This window comes from Hippocampus guttulatus, chromosome 16, assembly GCF_054856545.1.
Source record: "Hippocampus guttulatus isolate MCC_2025c chromosome 16, RoL_Hgut_1.0, whole genome shotgun sequence".
Classification (NCBI taxonomy): Eukaryota; Metazoa; Chordata; class Actinopteri; order Syngnathiformes; family Syngnathidae; genus Hippocampus; species Hippocampus guttulatus.
The window spans coordinates 10,683,677-10,707,078 of record NC_141276.1 but is presented as its reverse complement, the minus strand read 5'-3'; the positions used below and the strand labels follow the sequence as shown (position 1 = coordinate 10,707,078).

The window sequence follows — 23,402 nt, the reverse complement described above, 5'->3', positions numbered from 1 at the left end:
TGATGCGTAAATGGTGTTTGTATGAAAATGTGTATAGTTTATTACTGGAAGGCAAATTTTGCCTTTTTGTAGCGTAGTTTGAATTCAGGGTGTAAAATCTGCAGGGGAAAAAAGCTAGAATACCCACAAGCAGCTTGGGAGTTTATCACACATACTACAAAGTTTACAACGACATGACAGGAACGTGACACAGCAAACTACTGCATGTGTATTATTAATGTTTAGGATAAAGAGATAAAAAGAACATAGCTACATATTCATGATTCAGTGTGGCAGCTGTGTTTATATGCCGATATGACCCAATAAATTAAAAAAAAAAGAATTCTGTACATAAGTACCAAGATAGCGGGGCAAAAACAACATTCGGTGCTACATTTGCACACTGATTCGTTGCTGGTGTCAGTCTTAGCAATTTAAAACCTGCTACACACGTAGAGGTAGCACTTGAATAGCAACTATGGCGTTGACATTCATGAAGAAGATACTTGCCGCAACCAGTATCGTGTTCCCATACAATCATCTCACAAAACATTTTTAAATGAAAAAAAAAAAAGCAGCAAAGTCAGTCACTGTGCAAGCGCCTCATTTTTGGATCGTCAGCCATTCTGGTAATTGTAAACTATCTGTCAGTTGTAATGTTATTAGTTTTAAAACATCATTCTTTTTTTTCTATTTATATCAATGTTATTATAATTAACCAATTATTTGATCAAATACAACATAGTTCAAGAATAAATTGTAATTTTTACAACTAACAATGGTATAATGAGAGACACTATAAAAAAAATGAATAAATAGATTTTAAGTAACTCATTTTCGGAAAACGAAATGTCTCAATGCAACAACAATTTCGGGATTCCTATAGAATGCAAATGTTGGCTGGGCCGAATGTCAACCGCGGGGCAAAATGTTTTGCGCACCCCATCGCTACCGCCTTCTTGACTGATTGCGTTCGGCGTGGTCAGAAAGCGTCCTTGATGTTCTTGAGCTGCCGCACGGCCAGGTCAACGGGCAGGTCGAACTTGAGGTGACTGATGCGTCCCAGGATGCGCAGGGCACCCTCAAAGCCGGTCTGCGCCATGTAGCTCCACGCCAGGTAGTGCGGGTGCACCAGCGTGCCCGCCTTGCACAGCAGGTTGAGCCACGACACCAGCCGCTGCTCGTTGAGCGCCATGCACACGAGCGCCTTGAACTCCGTGTCGGGGCCTCGCTTGTAGCGCCCGTGCTCCTTCAGAACCGTGTGGATGGCCCACAGGAGGGATTGTTTGGGGGTGACGGTAACCGGACCGCCTCCTACTGGCAGGCTGAAGGACTGCGAGAGCTGGCGGGCAGGTGACTCCGCAAAGGCCTTGCCGTTTTTCGAGTGGTAGTACTTGACGAAGAGCTCCCAAGGGTGTATGGTTTGGGGCCCGGTGGTCCGGTGGGGCAGCAAGCAGGAGATGGGCGCCAGGACCAGGCTGACAGTCTGAGAAGGCGAAACCAGACCATGAGCCAGCAAGTCCTTGAGAACCAGGGCCAGTTCCCTGCGTACACACGCAGTCAGCTCGTCGCGAGGTCCTAGAGCCGAGTTCCCGGTGCAGTTGACCACGTGATCCGGGCCAGGCTGGCGGCGCGAGCCCAGAACGCGAACCTTGTCCACGGTTGCCTCCAGACGGCGGAGGAGAGGACCATAATCGCGCTGCGCCGAGTCTTGAGGCCACATGCCCGACGGCGCCTGGCCGGCCGAGCAGCCGAACTGGCTGGCAGCGAAGATCTGCAGTACGGCCAGAGCCTTCTGGATCAGCTGCAGGCCCGTCTCGCGCATCCTCTGCGCCTGTTCCGGGTCCGCTGAGGAGAAGCAAACACAAGCGGCCAATGTCATTTTCATGACAAAGAGACGCCGGTAGATGGCAGTGTTGCATTGTCTTGGATTTGAAAGCAGCACAGCTTTTGAGTAGAAGATAACGATTAGGCAGTTGATCTTGGCTTATCGCGTCTATTATGAGGGAGAGAAATGCCAACAATTTGTAAGTCGGACAAGTTTAGGCACTTGAAACTTGAACAGTGTTATGTCCTGTATGGTAACATGTATGTTAGGTACAAACGGAACATGTCGTTGAAAGTGTGTGTTGCTATCGTGAGAAAAGAAGAGGGAGTTATTGGAGTGATTGGCTATGCTGCACGGATCACGGTGTGTTTGTTAAATATATATATATTTTTAAAAGACCCTTTCTCAGTCTTATTTGCTGTTTTATCGTTTGAGGGCATCACAAACAGAAAAAAAAATACAGGCGTCAAAGCTCATTTCTTTGAGTGAAACCAGCCTGTGTTCTACTGCTGATGGCTACAGAAAATAAAAGCTGAAATCAAACTATTTTTTTCCAGTCGAGTCTATTCTTCCCAAGTCCACTCACCAGTCCTCGTCACTCTAGCGGTTCTGGTCTTGGCAGGGGCCGCTAGAGGCTGCTGACTGTGCGTGCCGTCACACAAGAGAGGGTTGCCCACCTCATCTGGAAGGAAAACACATTTCGTCCACAAAAGCGACAAAATGTTGTGAAATGCGAGTCCAGCGCATACCCTGGATGAAGTTGATGAACATCTCCAGGTCTCTAATTTGTGTCTTGAGCTGCTCGACCAGCTGCTCCTTCACCCTCGCCGGATTGACGATCTGCGCGATGGCGGCGTCCACTCGCCGTCGCAGCTCCTCGGGCGACAAGTTGCCGATGTCCTCATTCAGGTTGACGTCCAACTTCTTGATCAGCTCGTCGATGATGACCTGACAATCGTGGCCAGGTTATAAAAAATCAGCAACAAAATCGAGTCCACAGTGTTGCCTCGCTAAACGTTTATTTCTTTAGCAGCCATTCGCAACTGCTCAGTAAAATGCAGCGATGGCAAAATATTTCATCACGTGTAAGAGCTGAACGATTTCAGGATGCTCTTAAAGACAAAAGTGGAACCTAAGCACTTAGTTTGGGCTTTCGCGACTCTGTATTGCACATTAGCTTAGTGACTAGCATTTTCCTCATTGGTGAGCGTAGGGGTATGTCCGAATCCTTCAATGACGATGACAAAAATCAAGTTTTCTGAGATCACAATTTTGATCCCAAAAACGATCAATTATTTCAGCCCGAGCAGGGTCTCTTCGAACACTCAGTTTTTTGCGTTATTCCGGGCAGGACTCGGTCGTTATCCCCCCGCAAGATGACTCTAGCGAGTAGCCGACTGCGCTCTGACCTTCTGCCGCTCCATGACGACCGACTGCGGCAGCGAGTCGTAGCTGCCTTCCTGGTAGGCAAAGTGCTCCAGGTCGTCCAGCTGCGTCTTAAGCTGGAAGATGAGATCTTTTTGCTTCTCCCGCTGAGCCTCCAAACGCTCGCGCTTCTCCCGCTCGCTCTGGAATGCAAATGACACGCTCATTTGATTTGAACTCCGTAATATGCAGTAACACACCATGGGAAATACCACAGATATGCTAACAAATAGTATCATTGTGGCAGTGCCATTTAAACACAAAGAGTGCAGCAGCACATGTAGATAGGCAATATGACAACAGGCACAGGCATATATCAGTCAGATGAGAAACTCTTTTTCATTTGGGTCTATTTGTCTATAATATACTCGTGGTAAGAATTTTATTGTATAATAACACAAATATTTTTGGTCGCCATGGGTTCATCAGTTTAGGGACAGCTGTCAGCATAGGGCCGTGCGGTTGCCACAGGCACAGAAATAAACACGTTCAATAAATAGCTCTCTGACAATCAAAAGTGAGCGTTATTACCTTTGTAATGGAGGATTTTTGTGAAAATACTTTTACTTGCATGCGTGTATTTAATATTGCATCAGTGTATTTGTACATGAAGAAAACATACAAATGAATGACGGGAAATTCCAATTTAAAATGTAGAGAAACGTGTTGTCCAACTCACCAGGTCCTCCTGCAGGTGAAGCATGTGTGAGGGTGACAAAGACGTGAAGAACAGGAAGTAAATACTGTCTGAGTACACATCAGCCTTAATCAAATAAGACAACCATCGGCCATGGCATGTTTTTTTTTAACGTTTATCTTGTCTGGTGCTGCGAAAACCACAAGAGATACAAGAAAAGCCGTCATGTGACGTTGGAAAGCCGCTTTAATCCCCTTCAATCTGACTTGATTGATTTATATCCATGTGACATAACGCTGATACAGATGCCCTCCACTTAAAAGTCTAAAAAAAAGTCACACATGCTTTCTCTGACTTGTTTTTCACTTTTAGTACAAAGATAAATCCATTTCTTAAAGCCATGCTGTCTTGATCAGATACTTTATTTCTCGAACATTTTCAGAGTACTGGGGCCAAAGTGAAAAAAAATAATTGTCGGTTTAATTTTGATTAATAATTAATTACGGTACGTGACTGTAAAGAGAATCTACACCCGAGGAAGTAAACACTACAAACTCAAGACCCCCTTGACAAGAATTGAAAGGTTCCGTTTGTGACCTCTCACCGTGTTGTGGAGGTGCTGGGCGTCACGGGGTCCGCAGCCGAGCACATGCGGGCATCCCCCGAAGGCGAACTCCTCCAGCTCGGTGAGCATCTTCTCCTTCTCGTCGCTCTGCGCGTGGACGATCTGTTTGAGTCGGAACTGCACCTGGGCAAAGTGCGACGTAAGGGCGAGCAGCGACGAGTTGAGGAGCTCCTGCTCCTCCTCCAGCTTCATCAGTCGCCCCGCCATTTCCTCGTCGACGTCGCCTCCGCCGACCGATGCTATTCCCCTCGACTGGCCGCAGTTTGCGCGCTCCTCCTCGGGGTTGGCCACGGCGCCCACCGGCGCCCAGCGCTCGCCGGCGCCGGCCACGGCGGCCTCGCTATCCGAGGCTGAAAGCTCCTCCGTGGACATAGTGGACTGAGGCCCTTAATAACAATTCTCACTCGGTTTGAATTGACCAAATCCTGGTGAAGACGCAGAGATGATCACCGTTATGGAAACAGGTGGATCGCCATCTTGATGCAAAATAAACTACGTCAGAGGGAGACGAGTCAGCCAATCATTGGATATCCGGAAGTACCGACGACCTACGTCAAACCGGTGACTCGTAAACCCGTCACAGAATATCCGGAAGTGCCGCTGTTTGGTAACGAGTATCACCGTGTCAGTGACATGTCTTCTAACAGTTAATTAAAAGAATAGGATGTGTGAATCCAGAGCATTACTGTATATTGCCCCCTGCATCGCACCATAAGATCAAGGCTAAAACCGTTTGTTGATTGTTAGCTAGTTATCGGGATTAGCTACACAGGACTGTATAACAGATGGCCCCCACTCATAGAAGATCACAGAGTCACCACCTATGACCAATTTCACTCTGTTGAGAGGGGTTTTACTTAGTTAATAGCGGAAAATCTTGGGACAATGCATCCATACGTCAGAGACGCGTCGGCCAATCACAAGACGATTCGGAAAATGCCCAAAGTGAAGCACCACAGGATTTAACTCTTCACTAATCGTCCTTAGATGATAGTAAAAATGTATTAATGCATCCTATATATTTTAGTCTATTATGCCTGACAAACGTCAAAAGAGCAGCATTAAACACTGTTCTGATGACCTTTTGTTTGATTGGCGTGAGGGGGAGGATCAGGGCAGTACAGTATACCCTGCATGCAAAATATTATCTTAAGCCACCAACGCGCAATGGCTCTGCTCACTCGCACGTGGGTGTGTTCTGCACATAAGGGTTCCGCAGCAAAATCAGATGGCTGGTTAACTTAGTTTGTAGTTTGGTTGGTTTGTTGGTAGTTTGGGAGAGAAGATGGTTTGTGGTAAGAGTCGTTGGCTGACAGTTGGGTGCTTGTTTCGTTGTGAGGCGTTCGATTGTTTGGTTAATAGTTCGGGTTGACCAATACGCCATTGATTGGTTGGTAGTTGAGGTGGTTTAAATTGTTGAGGATAAAGATTTCCCTTGAGTATTATTCTATTTATGTCAATCCCAGGCATCGCCACTAGATTTTGGGAATCAAAGTTTCAAATGATAGTGCGCCACAGGTCGATGGTGGGAAATACGAATTTACTTTGTAATTGCCTGGCAACTGGTTCACAGTATCCCCACTAGTGATGTGTCGTTCGCGAACGAGCCGGCTCTTTGAAGTGAACGATGGGAGCCGGCTCCTCATTGGGAGCCGGTCCGAATAGGAGCCGACTTTTTTTTTTCTCCGGTCCCCCCCCCCCCCATCGGTTAAAGCCGCACGTGATTGGTCAAGATCCGTGGTAGAAGAGGAAGGGGAGGGTTTTACACACACACACGCACACGCTGCAGTTTAGAGAAGGGGGAGGGGTTAGAGAAGAGACACACACAGCAGCACACTGAGCAGCACGCAAACAAGACAAACGAGGAGACGAGAGAGTTAGTTAGCGAAAAAAACAACACGGTGGAAAGCGGAAAGGTGAGAAAATGGATAGGAAACGCAGTGAAATTTGGACTCATTTCAATTTAATTGAAGTTCAAAGGCAGCGTGTAGACTGTGCAAGGTTAAAATATCCCATCGATCAGGCTCCACAAATAACCTGCAGAGGCACATCAGAAAAGTCCACCCATCAGTACAATATGAAGAGAAAAGACAAGCAAGGGAACCAGCTATTAATGAAGGTGCTAGTGTGTCTGCAACTGTTGCTGCTGCTGCAATGTCACAACTGCCTAGATGTACAACCCAGAGCTCTATGAGCCACTTTATGCAAAAAGCTATAAACCAGCAGAACACAATTGACGAGGAACTGGGTAAAATTATTGCAAGTGATTTTCAGTCATTTTGTGCTGGCTGTGTGTTGTCGCAACATCTGTCCCCTCAGAGAGAATCTTCTCCAAAACAGGGCAAATATTGACAGAGGAGAAACAGGATCAACCCCTCAAAGCTGAGGCACTTGGTGTTTCTTCATGCCAATCTTCGCGAAAGACGAGTTAAAACTTTTACCTGGGTGCTGCTTTCTTCTTTTTGTTTTACAAATTTTAACTTATAATTTGTTGTGTGGTATTCAAAGCTTACTTATGTTGTTTTACTGTAAATAGTTAAAAGCTTATAAATATACACATTCAGAGATTGGAACTTTTTGTTGACCTTGTTTTGATATGGGTCTTTGTACTTTGTTTTTATTTTTGTAGCACTCCATGTTGTACTCCATGTTGAGTATGTTCAGAAGAATATACATAAAGCCATATAAATAATAAATATTTCATATACTGTCTATTTTTTGCATTAGTAATTCATTTTATGCATAATATTACGTTATTTTTGGTAGTAAATTAATTTAAGCAACAAAAAAACTGAGGAGCCATTTGGGAGCCGAAAGAGCTGGCTCTTTTTAGGGAGCCAGGCCAAAAGAGCCGGCTCTCTAAAAGGAGCCGGAATTCCCATCACTAATCCCCACCTACTGCCCGAAGACAGCTGGGATAGACCCTTGTGAGGATAAAGTGGATCGGAAAATGGATGGATGGACGTTAAATGTTTTAAGCATTTGTTAGAGCTTCAGATGTTGTGAATTTAGTGTATTGTTTGGCCTACTGTTAAATCCTCTGCTGTACCAAATTACTAGGAAGCCAGCATGAGCAATTTAACCCTGGAGAACCCACGGGGTCAAATTTGGCCCCGATAAATTCTGCTACTCAAATGCTACCCTTAAATCCCAAAGGGTCAAATTTGGCCCTAATCCTAAATTTGGATTAAAGCATAGAATTTTTGAAAAAACATATATTTTGGTGTTCAGTGAACATATAGCAGTCATTTAATGTATAATTCATCATTTTCCAAATAAGAAAAAGGTTCTTGGGTTCTCCAGGGAACTTAAGTTCGTGATCCTCTACCTAAAACACCCGTGTAATTGCCTTGTCATGCTGATACTCCTCACAACCACTGGAGGGCGTTCTTGCACAGTACGTTGAAGTTGCAATGACACCGTGGGGCAGTTCGACTTTCAAACCACATTGCTTCTTTAGTGATTAAACTACAGTTAGAACATCGGCTACAATATTTCAGTGAACATAGGTTTCACATTGGTGTGTTGTATGTCGTATATTGAGGAAAAAAACAAAGTAAGAGCAGCGTTCAACACGTCGCGCTGGTGGTTTTTTGTTGTCATTGGAAGACTAGAGCCAGGGAAGGTCGCCGTTAGAGGTGCACTGGCCGCCTACGGTGCACCTGTAGCCGGCCTGACAGCAGTGCTTCATGTCGCTGCAGCACACCGCCTGTGAGATAAGGAGAAAGGATTTTTAAATGTGCTGCTTCATGAGCGTTTCAACCAGGGCTGGGAAAACCTTTGGTGTCAAGGATATCGGACTGCAAGATGTAAAATTGTTGAACTATAAAATTATTGTTTTGTTTTTATTCATAATCACCTTGTTACAGCTGTCGCTGTTGTGAAAGCGCTATATAAATCTGCATGTATTGTATTGTATTGTACCTTGACATGTAAAAATGTGTATTTTACTTTTTTTTGTATGAATGTGGGAGGAAACCGGAGCACCCGGAGAAAACCCACACAGGCACGGGAGAACAGGAAAACTCTACAAACCAGGCTAGGGCTTGGAATTGAACCTGCACCTCTGCACTGTGAGGCGGACATGCGAACCAGTTAACACCATGCCGCCTAAACTCATATACAAAATCTATATTTTACTGTTTCAGAGAAATTACATTTTAAAACGTAGAATGTTTTAGTTTACCATGACTTTTGTTTTGTTTTTTAAAGTAGTATTATACTGTATTTAAATAAAGACATAAAATGTTTTATTTGGCTCATATTCATTGACTATTTGTAGGATTTAATCAAATATTCTTTCAATAAAAATTTTGAATTCAATGTTTTATTTTATGAGAATCTGTGTTTTATTTTTAAGAATTTACAACATATTTTCAAATAGAAAGGTTAAATTATATGTAAAATATTTATTACTACTCTTTAAAAATATATTTAATGCAAAAAATACATTTTCTTCTACTCTTGATAATGTAAATGAAAGAACAGAAGTGGGCCTTATAAACTCTGCCGGCACAATGCTTTGGAGAGATAATTATCGTACGTTAGCAAAAGGACAGCATCCCCAATCCGTGGGCGAAATCTTGCAGCAGGTCTGCCCGTCGCTGCACAGGCTCTGGTCGTCGCACTGCACGAATCCCGGCTTCATGGCGACGACAGTGGTCCGCGGCAGGAGTAAGGAAGAGATGCTGGCCGGAAGTTTAGGGTACCACGGGATGGCCACTTGCCCTTTCACGCACTTGGACTCTTGCTCGTCGCACGTGTAGTCCTTGGGGCAGCAGTGGTTGCCGTCGGGACAGCAGACGGCCTGTCAAAGAGGTAGTGAGACTTAAGTAGAGACTAACCCTCTCTTCTGCTTTCACAAGCAGCAGTGTTAGCCCAAAAAAATGCTCAGGACAAGTGAGCTTGGTGCAAACACAATGACAAAGGAAGGCACTTTTTCTTGTTTGGAGGAAAAGAACAGAGAAACAGGTTTTACTGACTCTTGACAAGGTCCAAGGCTCTTTGTTGGTTGTAAGTTTTTAAGTGGTTGGCTAATGCGAGCGGTGTACAATATTCACCTGAGGCACAGGGCAGCATCCCCACGATCCCGTTTGGGTCTTGCAGCAGGTGGAGCCGTCAGAACACTTGTGAGTGTCGTCACATCTCACTTCCTGTTCCTGCTGCCTGGACTCCGCGGCCTCTTTCTCCAACCACGGCACTGAGCGCCATTCCAGATCGCAAGTCTGAGCAGCCAAGTTGCACGTGTGACCTTGAGGGCAGCAGTGTAGAAAGTCACTGCAGCAAACCGCCTGGGAAGACAATCCAAAAAGACAAACAAAAAAAAAATCATCAGGCAAAAGCATGTTCAATGTTAATTTTGCAGCCACCGTGTTACCTGTGGTAGAGGACAGCAGGACCAATCCCCTCGGGCGGTTTTACAACAAGTGGTGCCATCTCGGCAGTAGGATTTGTTGTCACAGTGCACCATATTGGCTGTAAAAAATAGCAAAAAACTGTTTGAATTAAACGGGGATGTGTCATGTGTCCAAACATAAAACCACCAAAAAAACTAAGCAAAAAAAAAAAAATCAAACAAGTCCACCATCCACCATGCACAATCCCTCCTGACCTGCAAGACCTGAATGACAAGTAACGTTTGGCAGCACGTCCCGACACGCCCGCCCCGACAAGATGCATCCTTTTGTTTTGTTCGACATGGCCAACTGCATTCGAATATGGACCAAATCAACATGAATATGACGCCAAAACATTTAATATTCTCCGCGGAGGAACTTTGGTGTCAGAGCTTTTCACAGGTTAATGTGTCAAGGCCAAGGTCAAACCTCAAGGTCAAAGTGAGGTCAAATATGCAACCAGTAGTAGATAACTAGCCCTGCGATCGGCTGGCAAACGCTTCAGGGTGTCCCCCGCCTACTGCCTGAAGACAGCTGGGATAGGCTCCAGCACCCCCCGCGACCCTTGTGAGGGTAAAGCGGATCAGAAAATGGATAGCTAGATAGCTAGCTGCTTATCTGGTTATTTTTATGGTGGCTACTGACTTTGATCTTCAAGAGATCATCTAAGGTCAAACTGCAACAAAGTCATACGTCAGATTAGAGGTCATATGTTGATGCAAGAACCACAAAACATGTCCCACTTCTGATTTAGTTCCTTAATCAGCACATGATAAGCGAACGTGGCTGACCGTGGGTGATGCTACTGGTTCAACACTTGATCCACACACTTCCCCCTCTCAGCTTTTTATCACACCCGAGCATCGTCAACGGTTTCTACGCACTGACGGAACCGCTCATCTGAATCAGGAAGTCCCTTGGGGGGGAGAGAAAAACTGACCTCGTTGGTTCTCCCAGTCAGCCCTCCTCCTGGCAGGAAGCTTGTTCCACATCGGCATGTCCTCGCCGTCCTCCGGTGAGACGCAGACGGAGCGTCGGACGTCGCACAGGCTGCCCCCGGGGCAACAGTGCTCTTTGTCTTCGCAGCACACGGCCTGTTTGGACGGTCTTTTGTTGTCAATTCGGCATTTTTTCAGATATGTACACGATGTGACTTCCCTATCACTGTACAGTGAGCTCTCTATGAGTGACATGGTAGGAAGGCACAAACACTGCATTGAAAGCAATTGTTGTTTTTGTGCGGCACAGCACGTTGTTGCAGCTGCTTTAAACTGCTTTGAAAATAGTGAGTTGAGTCCAAACAGAAACACCGGCTGCCTTGACTAGAGTTTGTGTCAAAAGCAATTGGCGCTGGGCCTAGCTAGCGACCTCAAGCTCTGGTCATGTACGCTAAGCTGTTTTTTTAAAACCTGTTTTTTGTGAATTCTGGAAAAAACATTCGGCTTGTTTCATGTTTCAGAAGTTATGTTTCAGAAGTGGAACCCCGCCAGCGACGAACGCAGTTTGAAGTTCAAAGACGAATCACTCACTAGCCATTCACTTTTGTGTTTAGCGCTATCACGTTTTTACTATCTCCTTGTCCTTGTGCGCGAGGTATCGATGCAAAATGGGAAGTGGAATTTTCTGGCTTCCGATGTCAAACCAGAATGGAGTCAACGGCAACCGCAGTTTGCCGTTTAACACCTGACCCTCTTTAAGCTGTTGAAAGCAGTTGTTGGTGCAACCAGCAGACTGCCAAGACAATTTTGCAGCTTCCAATTTACCAGAGGCGGAACACATGCCTGCTAGACATCAGTAGCCACAACTAGAGTTTGAACATTTTATACTCGAGACTCAGTTGCCATACACCTTTTTGTATCGCAAGCTTTTGTCGCTAGCACTAGCTAGCGCAAGCTAGCACTACTTTTTTTTTCCACGCTCAAAGTTTCGCCTTCCCAATTGTCTGACGCCGCCACACATCTGTTTATTGCAATGCGCATATCAGCAGCGGCTACGTGAACACACACTAAGGACATGGCAGCCTCCCACAAGTTCTGTCCGACACGGAGAGGCAAATCAATTGTAACATCACCGATATGTATATGGTAGGCTGATTATACCTTTGGCAGAGGGCAACACCCCCAGGTGCCCTGCGGGGTCTCGCAACAAGTGCTGCCGTTAGGGCACTCGGACGCCTCGTCGCCGCACAACACCACCGACTCTGCATATATCAAAATTAAGTGCAAGATACAACATATGTCAAGATTTAGTCGACTTTCCAAAAATGTTATGTGTTACAAGTAAAGAGGAGTTAAAACAAAACAAAACCTGGTTTGAAGCACCACATGCTGTCGGCACTGCAACGGTGACCCTCCTGACAACAACGCATCCCGTTAGCGCAGGCCAGTCCCTGTCGGAAAATTCCATGATCACTCATATTGTTCAGAATGTGACTCTACTGTTTATAAATTTAATCAATTCCATGCATAGCATCAATGTCATGCACTGTAGTGGGTGTATTAGAATTCATCATGATACTGTATACAGTATCTCTTGTCGCACTACAGTGAACTCCCAGTTTTTGCATTCACAAATACGGATTTTTGGGGGGAACTGATCTTCCGTTATCCGCTGAAGAACTATTTATTGTTTTTGTGCTCAGGTCAAAGGCACTGAAATATTTGACACCATTTTCTGGTCTGCCAAGAAACAATGTTGAAGTGAAGGAGGGAGCAAGGTGCAAATTTTGGAGACCCAAGCTATATTTTGCTTTATCTCTCCAGCTATAGTCTTAAAACACCTCTTGCAAGTGTAAAGTGTTATAAAGAATAAAACTTTCAAACATTACAAGAAAGTCAAACCCCATTAAAGGACTATTAAAAAAATATTCAGTACTATTAGAACTATATCCTCATCCGAAGTTTGACTTCAACTTTCAGTTTCCATTTTTCTGCAGTGTCAGCATGTCCAGTGTAGGTTATTCCAACATGAAGAAACTTTGTAGGTTATTTCAACATCACAAAAGTGAAAGACAGCCTTGCAATACTTTTGGTTTCTGGTGGTTTTGCTTTGCAGGATAACGTTTATCATGTCCTCTCACTTGGTCAGAGGGGCCACACTGGAAGCTGCTGGTGGGTCGGTGATCTTCTTGACACGTCCCACCAAGTGGACCCTCAACCAGAACCAGTATGGCCCAGCAGAACGCAGCCAGGCTCGGCATCTGAAATTGTGTTTTATTATCACAGCCATTCATCAGATCAACATTAATGGACGATATTAGATGATGTACAAATTAATCCTGTGGCGCCCATCAAGCCTTGTAATAATCATTTGAAAAAATAGAAGCAGATCAAAGCAGCTCTTACCTTGACTGTGGCCTGTGAATCGTTTGTAAGTGGAGCAGTGTACAAAGTCGTGCCTCCTGCTGTACAAAGGGCTGCTTTGAACACGCCCATTTACTGTAAAAGTACAGCCTGGACGTGCCCATATCACTTCCTCTTTTCTTATGTCATGAAACAGGAATATTTCAAATGTATCAGGCTGATTTATTCTTTTAAGTACAGTTTTTCTTGGGGGGGGCATGCTTGTGTATGGTCAAAATTATTATTCTCTGTTAAAAAAATGGATTAAAATAACTATACAACCTAAATACATTTTTCTTAAATCATGTTTTTCTTGTGTTTGAACTGCGTGACATTAGTTAAAAACGGGCTATATTCAGGAAAATTAAGAAATAAATCCTACGCGGCTAGATTTGAGTATATTTGTACAGTATATGTTATGTCTATATGCTTACAATATAACGACGTTGCAAAACACTACACTGAAGGCGACATACAAATACATAAGTAGGTCATTGAAATACAGTGTTGTAGTTTCCTTTTAAAAATAATTATGCACTACTAAACGCTCCAACGCTCCGCTGATGGCCTAACATAAAAGATGTTTAACGGTAATCACTAATCGTAATGGCTAATGGACATTCTTTTTTAATACAGGGGAGCAAAACAGACATACATATACAACTCGTTGTGTTTGTTACTCAATGTCTTAAAGTAATAGCATAAGTCATATTTTGACCAAAAACATACATATATATACAGTATATATATATTTTTTTGCCTTTAACATCTCCAATGGATACTGGCCACCTCTGCTAAAATTGGCTACATCCTTATAAGGTAAAATAAGATAAGAAGACTTTTATTTGTCTCACAATGCAGAAATTCCCAATTTACAGCAGCAAAATTATGAAAGTAGAAGACATAAAGTATATAAATAAATATAAAATATAAATATAAGCATATTTAAAATGGGTGAGTGGGGCTGAATCCAGTTTGTTTGAGATTCAATTCTACCATTGAAATCAAATTATTAATAAATATGATATCATCAGAATTTGGTTCAGTTTTACTTGTTTTCTGAAAAAAAAAGACTTTGGCCACTATTTTAGGAGGGAGACTAAATTATTCACAATGTCCGAGCGTGACCCTTTTTATTTGTAAATTTGTCTAACTCTTCCAGTCACTTTGTGGAAATCCCAATGCTTCAAACTTTCCCACTTCAAAGCTCCAGCATTTTATTTTATTTATTTATTTATTTTTTTGGGGGGGGGGGGGCTCTCGATTTGAAATTTGAAACCTCACCTTTTTGGTGGACTTGTTTACGTGCTGCAGCTTGCAGTACCTCCGCCGTCCATTCGAGGGCGACAGAGCAACGCGTAGATTACGGCCATTTTAGCGCTGATGTGTATACGATGGGGATCGATCTGGTCACGTAATACAACGATGACAACTCACGCACAATGCTTGTACAGATCTGTCGAGTTTCATCTTCACTGCATTGATAAATCCCCTCGACAAACTCAAATACAATGAACAAGGGCAGTTGACAACAGCGATGCGGACCGCGGCTTGGGGAAAAATATTGAATGTCAAGTAACATGGGTGAAGGTATTTGGCGAAGAGGCGTAAAGCTCCAGTTCAAGTAAACCTTCACGGTGAGTAGAAGAGGGTGGATGCTAGCTGACTAGCTTACAACGCTCGACAGCTTTGTTAGTTTACATGCTAGCTTCAAATGGTGTTCAAGTGAGAATTTTCGCTTACTTGCGATTATTTAAATATGTCATAACACCTCGTTACTGTCGGAAAAAACGTTTTTTAAAAAAAAATATTTTCATGTTTGACAATGAGCTCGTCGTGTTAGCACGATGAAAAGAAATGCACTGTTCACTTTGCAACCTCATCAAAACGCCCTTGTTGGGCGCTATGGTCTTTCTTTCATAAAGATTAGATCTTTTATATAGTAGATTCTAGTCAATTTTTCTCCTTACAATTTAAATTTGATGTAAATGGTGCCCCTGCTGACTTGGTTTAATTTGAGACGTGGTGCATTCTGTCGTCATGAGTGAATAATGTTAACTCGTTTTGCAAGAAAGGTATTTACTTTGTTCATATTTTCTTCGTCCTTAAGCACACGCTTGGTCAAACAATAATTATTATGTGAAGAAAGGCATGGCAACTTTTCAACTAATGTTGGTATTGCTGTAAAAAAAATAACTGAAAAGAGCTTGAAAAATCGAAGAAATTGCATCTAAATGTTGTGAATGTTTTAATTAAAGAAGGTATGACATTTTAAATACTTCTAAAAGCGGGCAAAGGTGACCGCTTGTTTCAAAATCAGAACAATAGTGTCTGTCAGTTTTTAGGGAAAGAAAATGAAGCTGCGACCTTGAAGCCTCACACTTTGCGTAAGTGGTGGACCAAATTATAAAAGAGACACACCACAATAAAATGTATGATGTCACAAGCTGAATAACCCTAAAGTTAATGAGTTAATTATGTTAACCCTCTTTTAAGCAGACTTGTTGTGACATGATCACACAAAAATGGGGTCTCGAGTAATGGCAGAGCTAGGTCCCTTGCCATATATATATATATATATATACACACACAAAATAAAAATAATATTTTATTTTACAACGAATGTGAAAAGAAGTTCTTTTGGACAAAAATGATCTCTAATACCAAACATGAAATGAGCAGTCAAAAGGCAGAGGATGCCTGGTCCATCCGTTTTTGTTGCTTCCTCTCTGACACTATTTTCTCATATAGTTTTTATCCATGAGGCAAGACTCTCAAGGAAAAAATCAATTGGGACTTGGGAGGACATACTATGCCTCAGAAATTTCTCACGTGTGACTGCTTTTGCAAAACGGGAAGGCGTGCTGAAGAAATGTTTAAGGCAAATATTTCGGTGATTGCCCCCCCCGGGCTCCTTTCATGTTGCACACAAAACAATATGTGTCAGTGATTCCAAACTCACTAGCTGCTACTTTTTGGGGGGGGGGGGTCATCAAGTGGGTCAGAAAAGCAGCTACCTAAGGTGATAACACTGATGTGCTTTGTACTATAGTAACCATGAAAACAAAAAAAAAATGCCACACTGATGAATGAATTCAAACTTATCAATAGATTTGATTAATCACCCAGTCCTAATGTGACGTTTTGGTTAAATGGTGCGCTCTTTGCCAGACTGCCTGCGGCTGCATAACAACTTTGGGCTTATGCACAGTTTTGATAAGCTATCGGCAAAGGCCCAGTAAGCGACTGCGCCTTAGCTACTGCACTTTTGGGTTGTCCCCGACTCACGTTGTGTTGCACTAATAACATGCAGAAACAATTCAACAAATGACAGTTTTTGTTGTTGTTGTTGGGTTTTTTTTTTTGCTTCCATCTTTTATCTTTGTTTGTGTTGCCACGGGAACTGAAAAAAATTAGCGGTTCTCAAACAGGGACCCCCCTCATGATCCTAAAGGCCATTAAACATAACTACCATGTAATCGGTTGAAGAGCATAATTGCTGCCGACATTTTTGACATTTTCAAAGTAAACAAAAACCCCCCCAAAATTTACAAACAAGATCTTTGTGGATAATCGTTATGTCTTATATTTTACATTTCATTCTGTACTGTGTACAGTTCACTTGTAAATTTATTTTTGTGCTTGCAAATACTTTGTTTTTCTACTTTATTTCTTTCAAAATCTTGCAGCTGTAAATTGCAAATTTCTCCATTGTGAGACAAATAAAGGTTTTCTTATCTTCTTATGATCTGAGAACCTACACAAAAATAAGGGGGGAAAAAACATATTTGGTATACGTTTCTATTTTTTGATTGATATTGTGAGTGTCAAGTCAAAGTTTAAAGAGGGAAAAGTCATATTTTTAACAAGATAATAAATACAAATAATGATTACAAATGTAACTTTATCCTCATATTTACTCCCCCCCATAAAATGTAATATAAAACAAAAAAAGAACTGAACTTTCTTCCTGTAATATCCCTTTGTTAAAAATTAAAAGCAACACTTTGTTCTTGCAGCACGGTCAGATTTATATAATGAACAACATTGGACTTTGATGCCTTATTTCTGTACCTCACAGTCATATCAGAGCTTTTACATCACTTGGCTGAAAAGTTAGGTAGGGATGGTGTATTGGTTTATTATGTTTGTTTGGGTTTTTATTTTTTTTTATTGGTGGGCAAGTTCTCCTCTGTGGCTATGCGGACCCCTGTTGGTCCAGGGAACCCCATTTGAGAACCACTGATTCGGCAAGCTCCTACCAACACAGCGACTGCAACGCTTCACAAGCCTAACTAGCAGTCGTGGAGGCACGCGGTTGAGCTTGTGCTTGACCGAGGGGGGTTTAGTAAACGCCTCTGTGGCGTTCAATGTTCTGTGTTTGGGGCGACAGGTGGGCACGATGGCGGAGCGGGCCGCCGGTAGCACATCGGCCATCTCTCCAGTGCAGCAGATGCTGGCCTCTGGCACTGGAGCCCTCCTCACGTCCGTTTTTGGTGAGAGATTTTGCGAAAGAGAAAAAGAAAATATGCACAGTCATACCTTGACTTACAAGTGACCCTACACCCAGTTTTTTAATTCATTTTGTTGTTGTTGTTGTTGTTTTTAACTACAAGATATTTCTTGATCTATTTTGTGCTTTCTGTTATGAGGCAGAATTTGAGTTGTGAGCAAGCTTCAGATATGCTGTGCTTGAGGGAAGTGGGAGAAAAAAGGGGAGGAGTTAAAATACTATAATGCCCTCACTTGTGTTTATTGAACGGGACAGTCAAATGCATAAATACAAAATGACAACACTTAACACGAACAAATCGGCCAACCCACTGTCACAGCATTTCGATGAGGGAAATTGAATTAGAATCAGAATATAGTGTTCCTCTCTCCGCGAATCAATTCCTGCTGCAGGTATTGAAAATTTACATGCAACTTTCACAGCGTCACATCACCAAAAACTTTGTAATCGCCGACAGATACCACAAGAGGGCAGCAAAGCATTTCAAATGGGGAGGATCATAAAGCATCAACGGCACACTTTGGAATGTACACTATCATGAAGCCACGTTACATTTTAAGGACTATATTCATTGGTTCAATTCTGAAACACAAGCAAAGCGCCCCAACTCACTTCAATAAAGTTCCTTGGTACCACGATTGCGCCAAATGATTACTTTCAATACAATGCTCAATAGTGATTGTGAGAGTTTTTCAGTGAATAATAAGAGGACAGGTCTAGCATCCCCAAAATCCAGTGACTCGATCAAGCCGCATCTAATACGTGAGGGGATAACGTAAATTGAGTTCGGAGCTTGGTCCCGGAATGAATAAAACTCGTAAGTCAAGGTAGCACTGCCGGAATTTGTGTGAGCGATGACCATTGGAGTGTTGTCGCTCATTCTTTGAACCGTTTTGCAGTCACGCCTCTGGATGTGGTGAAGATCAGGCTGCAGGCCCAGCAGAGTCCCCTCCATCAAGGTAGCCGCTTCTCATCACCGTCTGCGGATGTTGATTTGGTGGATGCCGTTTGGTTTTTTTTTCTATTTTAACATCCAGACGCTCCTTTTGCCTTTGCTTTCTTTCCAAAGCTGTAACAAATGACGCGGCTTCCTGGGCTGGTGTCACTCACCCCTCCAAGTGTGAGTAGCGCACCTTCGGCCGCTGCACGCACGCAGTCTCTTAAACTTCAGTGTGTTGTTCTGCATGTGTGTACGAGGAAGTGCGAGGGGCCACAGTGAGAAGACAAAGAATGAAATGAAAAGCAGATAAGTTTTAAAGTTAGGTGAAAAATGTCATCGAGGTCAAATGAAGTAAAAGGAATCAAGTGTTAATGTCACAACTAAAGTCCCCCACACATATGATTATAACTGTTCTCATTCTGTTTTGAATTATAAAGTTCGTTTGCTTCCTTCCAAAATAAATTCCTTCAAAATGTTTTCTCTTGAAAAAAAAATGCAACTTTATTCTCGCAAATACAACCAGTCTTCCAAATATAACATTTTAAAATGACTTCATTCTAAAAATAAATAAAAATCCAATTTTAGAGCAATATTCTTGAAAATTTGCAATTTTATTCTTGACAAATCTGTATTTTATTCCAAATGCAGTTTTAGTCGTCAAGAATTGTTTCATTCTTGAAAGAGGTTTTCATTGGCTTAGCACTCTTCCATAATATATCATAATTCTCAAAGTATTATTTTATTGGCCTTGTTCATACAAAATTCCTTCTTGTAGGTTACCACTTCATTTTTGCAACAGTCCAAATCTCTTTTTGTAATTCATTGACTGGGATTATCCTTGTACTTTGATCTCATGGCCGCCACTTGAAAAACAAAGACTTTTCTTTCCCCTAGTAATAGTGTGACTTTGCGCTCGTGATAGCACACATTTTCTTGAAATTGTTATTCTTTATTCTTTTAAAAGTGACAACTATCAAATTGACTTCACACAAATTGCCTCAAGTTATGACTTAATTGGCATTCTGTGAGTGTTTGCATTTTTATATTTCTGGACAAAAAAAATATACGTCACTTAATAGTCTGACCTAATTCTCGTGACAATTCGCCTTCCTTCTCAGAGCTAAGACTTCATTCTCATACTCTTCTGGGTGTGGCCTGTCACCCCTTCATAACACGTGTGCGTCTTTAAACACACCGCCTACGTTGGCAGATTTGTGTCTGTGTCGTTGTTGCCTCATCATGATCACGTCTGGAATGTGTCCACTAATAATTGACGTGCTTCAGACTATTTTTATCCGACATCCTGGCAAGGTCCAGGACAAAGGCGTCCTGTGTCGTAACGTCCAGTTTTTTTTTCTCTCCGTTTCACCCAGGGAGGTGCTTCCTGTATTGTAATGGCTTGATGGATCACATCTACGTGTGTCAGAATGGAAGCAACTGCACCAGCTGGTACAAGCCGCAATCACATTTCAGCGGCACTCTGGTGAGTTAAAACCAAATGCGAATGCCGCAAAATCCTCAACGGGGATTGCGGCTGAGCCAAAATAGTGAAAATCTGCAAATCTTTCAATAAATAAAAACAGGAGATCTCAAATGTAGATGAAAAATCACTCCCCCCAAAAAATAGTTAAACCTAACCGGAACTCCCAAGACCCCCTCCGCCCCCAATGATGCCAAAGTACAACTTGTATTGCTTTGACCTGAGCACAAAAACAGTCATAGGCTGGTGTTTTCAGTGAATAGAGGTTCTGGGGTCAAAAAATAATAAATTGGCAAATGCGGAACCGTGGCTAGGCGAAGTTTCACTGCACGGCACTAAATTCAAGTCAGTTTGTGAGTCACCTCTTTTGTTTTTCCGCTTGCGTGGCAGGATGCTTTTGTGAAAATCTCTCGCCATGAAGGACTCAAGTCTCTGTGGAGCGGACTCCCACCCACGCTGTCAGTAATTCGCCCCGCAGACTTGGCAGCGCGACTACCTCAGTGGTCTAAACAAACGGTTGTGCGTTGTGTTTAGCGTCATGGCCGTGCCCGCCACAGTCATCTACTTCACCTGCTACGACCAGCTGCGGGACTTCCTGCGCTTCGGCCTGGGTTTCCACGGCAACCACATCCCACTCCTGGCAGGAGGCCTCGCCAGATGTAAGCCTACGAAAACACGCATGAAAATAATGAGGTGGAACATGACTTTTTATCATTACTTGAAGTCCAGTGTGTTGACAGCATAAGCAGCCATTTTGTATAAATAGACTCCCAAGTCTTTGTGATTACCATTCCCCCCATTCATGGGAGTTGCGTACCAGACAAGACACACCCGCTGTTGATAAAAGTCTATACAGATTGGATTATACCCCCCCCCCCCAAAAAAAAAACATAAAAATTGACATAGTTAAAACACATAGCTTTGCCTCCGATTAGCTTATGCTAACAAACAAACAACCAACCATTGCAGTGGGTGCCGTGACGGTCATCAGTCCACTGGAGTTGATCAGGACCAAGATGCAGTCCCGCCACCTGACGTACGGCGAACTGCGAGTTTGCATCCGCAGCGCTGTGGCCCAGGGTGGCCTGATGTCGCTGTGGCGCGGCTGGGGACCCACCGTGCTCAGAGATGTTCCCTTCTCGGGTGAGAACCGCTTCGTTGTTTGTTCCTGTCCAAATAGCGGACTCGTCAGGTCTGATAGGATCATAATGTCTTTTTCCTTTGGACAAGTTTAAGACGAGGGAGGTCATGTTTTATGAAAAGTGTTGCAGCGGCTGTCAAGTTAGTCTGAAGACTTTGCCTACGCTCTGGCGTGTGTGCGCTTTGGCCAATTTCTCCTCTTTGTTTGTGGATGCGCAGCAATTTACTGGTTCAACTATGAGCTGGTGAAAGCCCGCCTCTGTCAACGATCCCAAATCCCGCAGGCCAACTTCGCCATCAGCTTCACCGCAGGCGCCGCCTCGGGAACGGTGCGTATACAAACACATCCTCACCTTCCATTCTGTATCTATTGAAAAAAAAAATTGACGCTCAACTTAGGCCCAGTTCGACAAGGGCAAGAGCAACCACTGTGGCAGTGGCTGCGCTGTCAGTGATATCCAAATGCATTTCCGCGTCCCAATTGTCAGATCGCCGCCATCTTGACGCTGCCCTTTGACGTGGTGAAGACTCGCAGACAGATCCAGCTGGGAGAGATGGATGCGCTCGGAGGTGCGTAGACTGCCGCTGGGAATTGATGCTTAACCACATGATTGCAATTGTCTCATTGCTGTCACTGGTCCTCGTAGCCCCGTTGAAGAAAACTGTGTCCACATGGCGCATCATGAGGGACATCTGGAGTGAGGTGGGCTACCGGGGGCTCTTTGCAGGTACGTGCCGACATCTCGTTCACATTCACATCATTATTTCAAAGAAGGACTTGGGTGGCAGATGTGGCCATGAAATAATCTATTAACTCATTCACTCCCAAAGACGTTTTTAAACGTCTTTTCAGACTTGGTCTAGAATTGGCTGGTACTGAATGAGTTAATTATAATAAAAACCCATGTAATCGCCAAGTTGATTCCAAAGTGAAATGAACGTGTTTTTGTTTTCAGGTTTCATGCCCAGGGTGATCAAAGTGGCGCCAGCCTGTGCCGTCATGATCAGCACTTATGAGTTCGGAAAGGCGTTCTTCCAGAGAGTCAACCGGGATCGCGAGCCTGTGGCGTCCTAAAGGGACGCCTGGAATATCTCTGGGAGTCTTTTTGTTTTGTTTGTTTGTTTGTTTTTTTCATTCGCCATTTGGATGAAGTTAATGTTCAAACGCGTTTGTTTTTGTTTTTTAAACACAATTCAATTTTACGTGTGTCGTCCTGGGGTTCACGGTTGGTGTGAGTTCCGAACCACATTCTACTGATTATAGGATCCTATTTTACATTTATGGACAAGTAGTTGTTTGATGTCGACAACGGTCAAGAAGCTGCATTTGTGACGCAATGCCACAACGCCATGACGAAAAATTGCATGAGCAAAGAAGCATGACCAAGCTGCTGAAGATGCATGGACATCGAATCATTCATCGATTGTCATTCATTCCTTCAGTGAGAGTGAAGCTTCCTGGCCTGTATCCAGGGAAACATTTTGGACTTGACATTTTCAATGCACCATTGGGCTCATGTAGCACTTACAGTTTTTATGAATGCCCTCAAACACAAATGACCACATTTTAACTCACTAAGCTGCTGGCTTCTCTTCCGTTCTTACAGTTGGAGCAAAGCCATAGGACATGACAGAATCCAAACAAAAAGAAAATGGACTTTTGCGCATTTTGCAAACAATGTCTGTCAAAACCTTGGAATTTTCCAGACCAGATGTGAAGAATTTCTTACAAGACTGTTTTAAAGTATAATTATCTTGCCTTAAGGCGGAATGTTTCATTTTCTTCAATACATTAAATGGTATCATGATGGCAGTTTTGAGTTTCATTTTATTAATGAGATTATGCACATTGTGTTGTCACGCTTTTCACGAGGATAGGGACCGAGTGAGGACAAGATGGTGACAAAGCACTACTTTTGTCTAAAGCTCCTCAACTCAATGTAATTCATTGGTGACAAAGCACTATTTTAAAATCAATTAAGCTCATCTACTCACATCAACAACATTCCTAGGTGTGAATCCTTTACTTTGGTCTAAATGAAGCTCTTTAACTTCCTTAGGTTTATTGGGTGACAAAGAACCTCCATTTGTAGAGATG

General features: G+C 43.1%; 3 protein-coding genes across 4 annotated transcripts; 1 reads left to right on the top strand and 2 right to left on the bottom strand.

The window, feature by feature from the left end:
* Positions 1-128: 128 nt before the first annotated feature.
* Positions 129-5,052, bottom strand: rundc1 (RUN domain containing 1). The gene is made up of 5 exons (XM_086132336.1): positions 4,474-5,052; positions 3,217-3,375; positions 2,557-2,755; positions 2,394-2,489; positions 129-1,827 (listed from the first exon to the last, which is right to left on the bottom strand). Exons 1-5 carry the CDS (start codon positions 4,864-4,866, stop codon positions 962-964), a joined length of 1,713 nt encoding a protein of 570 aa, XP_085988462.1. The 5' UTR covers positions 4,867-5,052; the 3' UTR covers positions 129-961.
* Positions 5,053-7,924: 2,872 nt separating this feature from the next.
* On the bottom strand, positions 7,925-13,309 carry grna (granulin a). The gene is made up of 9 exons (XM_086133654.1): positions 13,235-13,309; positions 12,970-13,089; positions 12,198-12,279; positions 11,990-12,090; positions 10,831-10,984; positions 9,872-9,969; positions 9,555-9,785; positions 9,038-9,301; positions 7,925-8,203 (listed from the first exon to the last, which is right to left on the bottom strand). Exons 2-9 carry the CDS (start codon positions 13,087-13,089, stop codon positions 8,105-8,107), a joined length of 1,149 nt encoding a protein of 382 aa, XP_085989780.1. The 5' UTR covers positions 13,235-13,309; the 3' UTR covers positions 7,925-8,104.
* A 1,353-nt stretch (positions 13,310-14,662) lies between these two features.
* On the top strand, positions 14,663-23,117 carry slc25a39 (solute carrier family 25 member 39). Of its 2 annotated transcripts, XM_086133438.1 has the most exons (12): positions 14,664-14,868; positions 17,625-17,727; positions 18,644-18,703; positions 18,814-18,864; positions 20,058-20,167; positions 20,555-20,622; positions 20,699-20,823; positions 21,134-21,307; positions 21,524-21,633; positions 21,793-21,874; positions 21,952-22,032; positions 22,261-23,117. In XM_086133438.1, the coding sequence occupies exons 2-12, from the start codon at positions 17,634-17,636 to the stop codon at positions 22,377-22,379; spliced, it is 1,074 nt and encodes a 357-aa protein (XP_085989564.1). In that variant the 5' UTR covers positions 14,664-14,868; positions 17,625-17,633; the 3' UTR covers positions 22,380-23,117. The 2 variants fall into 2 exon arrangements, with proteins under 2 accessions (XP_085989566.1, XP_085989564.1); XM_086133440.1 differs by lacking the exon at positions 18,814-18,864 and having other exon boundaries at positions 14,663-14,868.
* Positions 23,118-23,402: the final 285 nt, after the last annotated feature.

What these genes read in the sequence shown, in the direction of transcription:
- rundc1 (XM_086132336.1), bottom strand. Translation starts at nt 4,866, where the DNA reads ATGTCCACGGAGGAGCTTTCAGCCTCGGATAGCGAGGCCGCCGTGGCC. An exon ending in CCCAGCACCTCCACAACACG is followed by an intron (nt 3,376 to 4,473) that starts GTGAGAGGTCAC and finishes TTTGCATTCCAG; the next exon opens with AGCGAGCGGGAGAAGCGCGA. An exon ending in TCGTCATGGAGCGGCAGAAG is followed by an intron (nt 2,756 to 3,216) that starts GTCAGAGCGCAG and finishes CACGATTGTCAG; the next exon opens with GTCATCATCGACGAGCTGAT.
- grna (XM_086133654.1), bottom strand. Translation starts at nt 13,089, where the DNA reads ATGCCGAGCCTGGCTGCGTTCTGCTGGGCCATACTGGTTCTGGTTGAG. An exon ending in CATGTGGTGCTTCAAACCAG is followed by an intron (nt 12,091 to 12,197) that starts GTTTTGTTTTGT and finishes TGATATATGCAG; the next exon opens with AGTCGGTGGTGTTGTGCGGC. An exon ending in TGACTGGGAGAACCAACGAG is followed by an intron (nt 9,970 to 10,830) that starts GTCAGTTTTTCT and finishes TATTTTTTACAG; the next exon opens with CCAATATGGTGCACTGTGAC.
- slc25a39 (XM_086133438.1), top strand. Translation starts at nt 17,634, where the DNA reads ATGGCGGAGCGGGCCGCCGGTAGCACATCGGCCATCTCTCCAGTGCAG. An exon ending in GCAGAGTCCCCTCCATCAAG is followed by an intron (nt 18,704 to 18,813) that starts GTAGCCGCTTCT and finishes TTCTTTCCAAAG; the next exon opens with CTGTAACAAATGACGCGGCT. An exon ending in CAGAGATGTTCCCTTCTCGG is followed by an intron (nt 21,308 to 21,523) that starts GTGAGAACCGCT and finishes GTGGATGCGCAG; the next exon opens with CAATTTACTGGTTCAACTAT.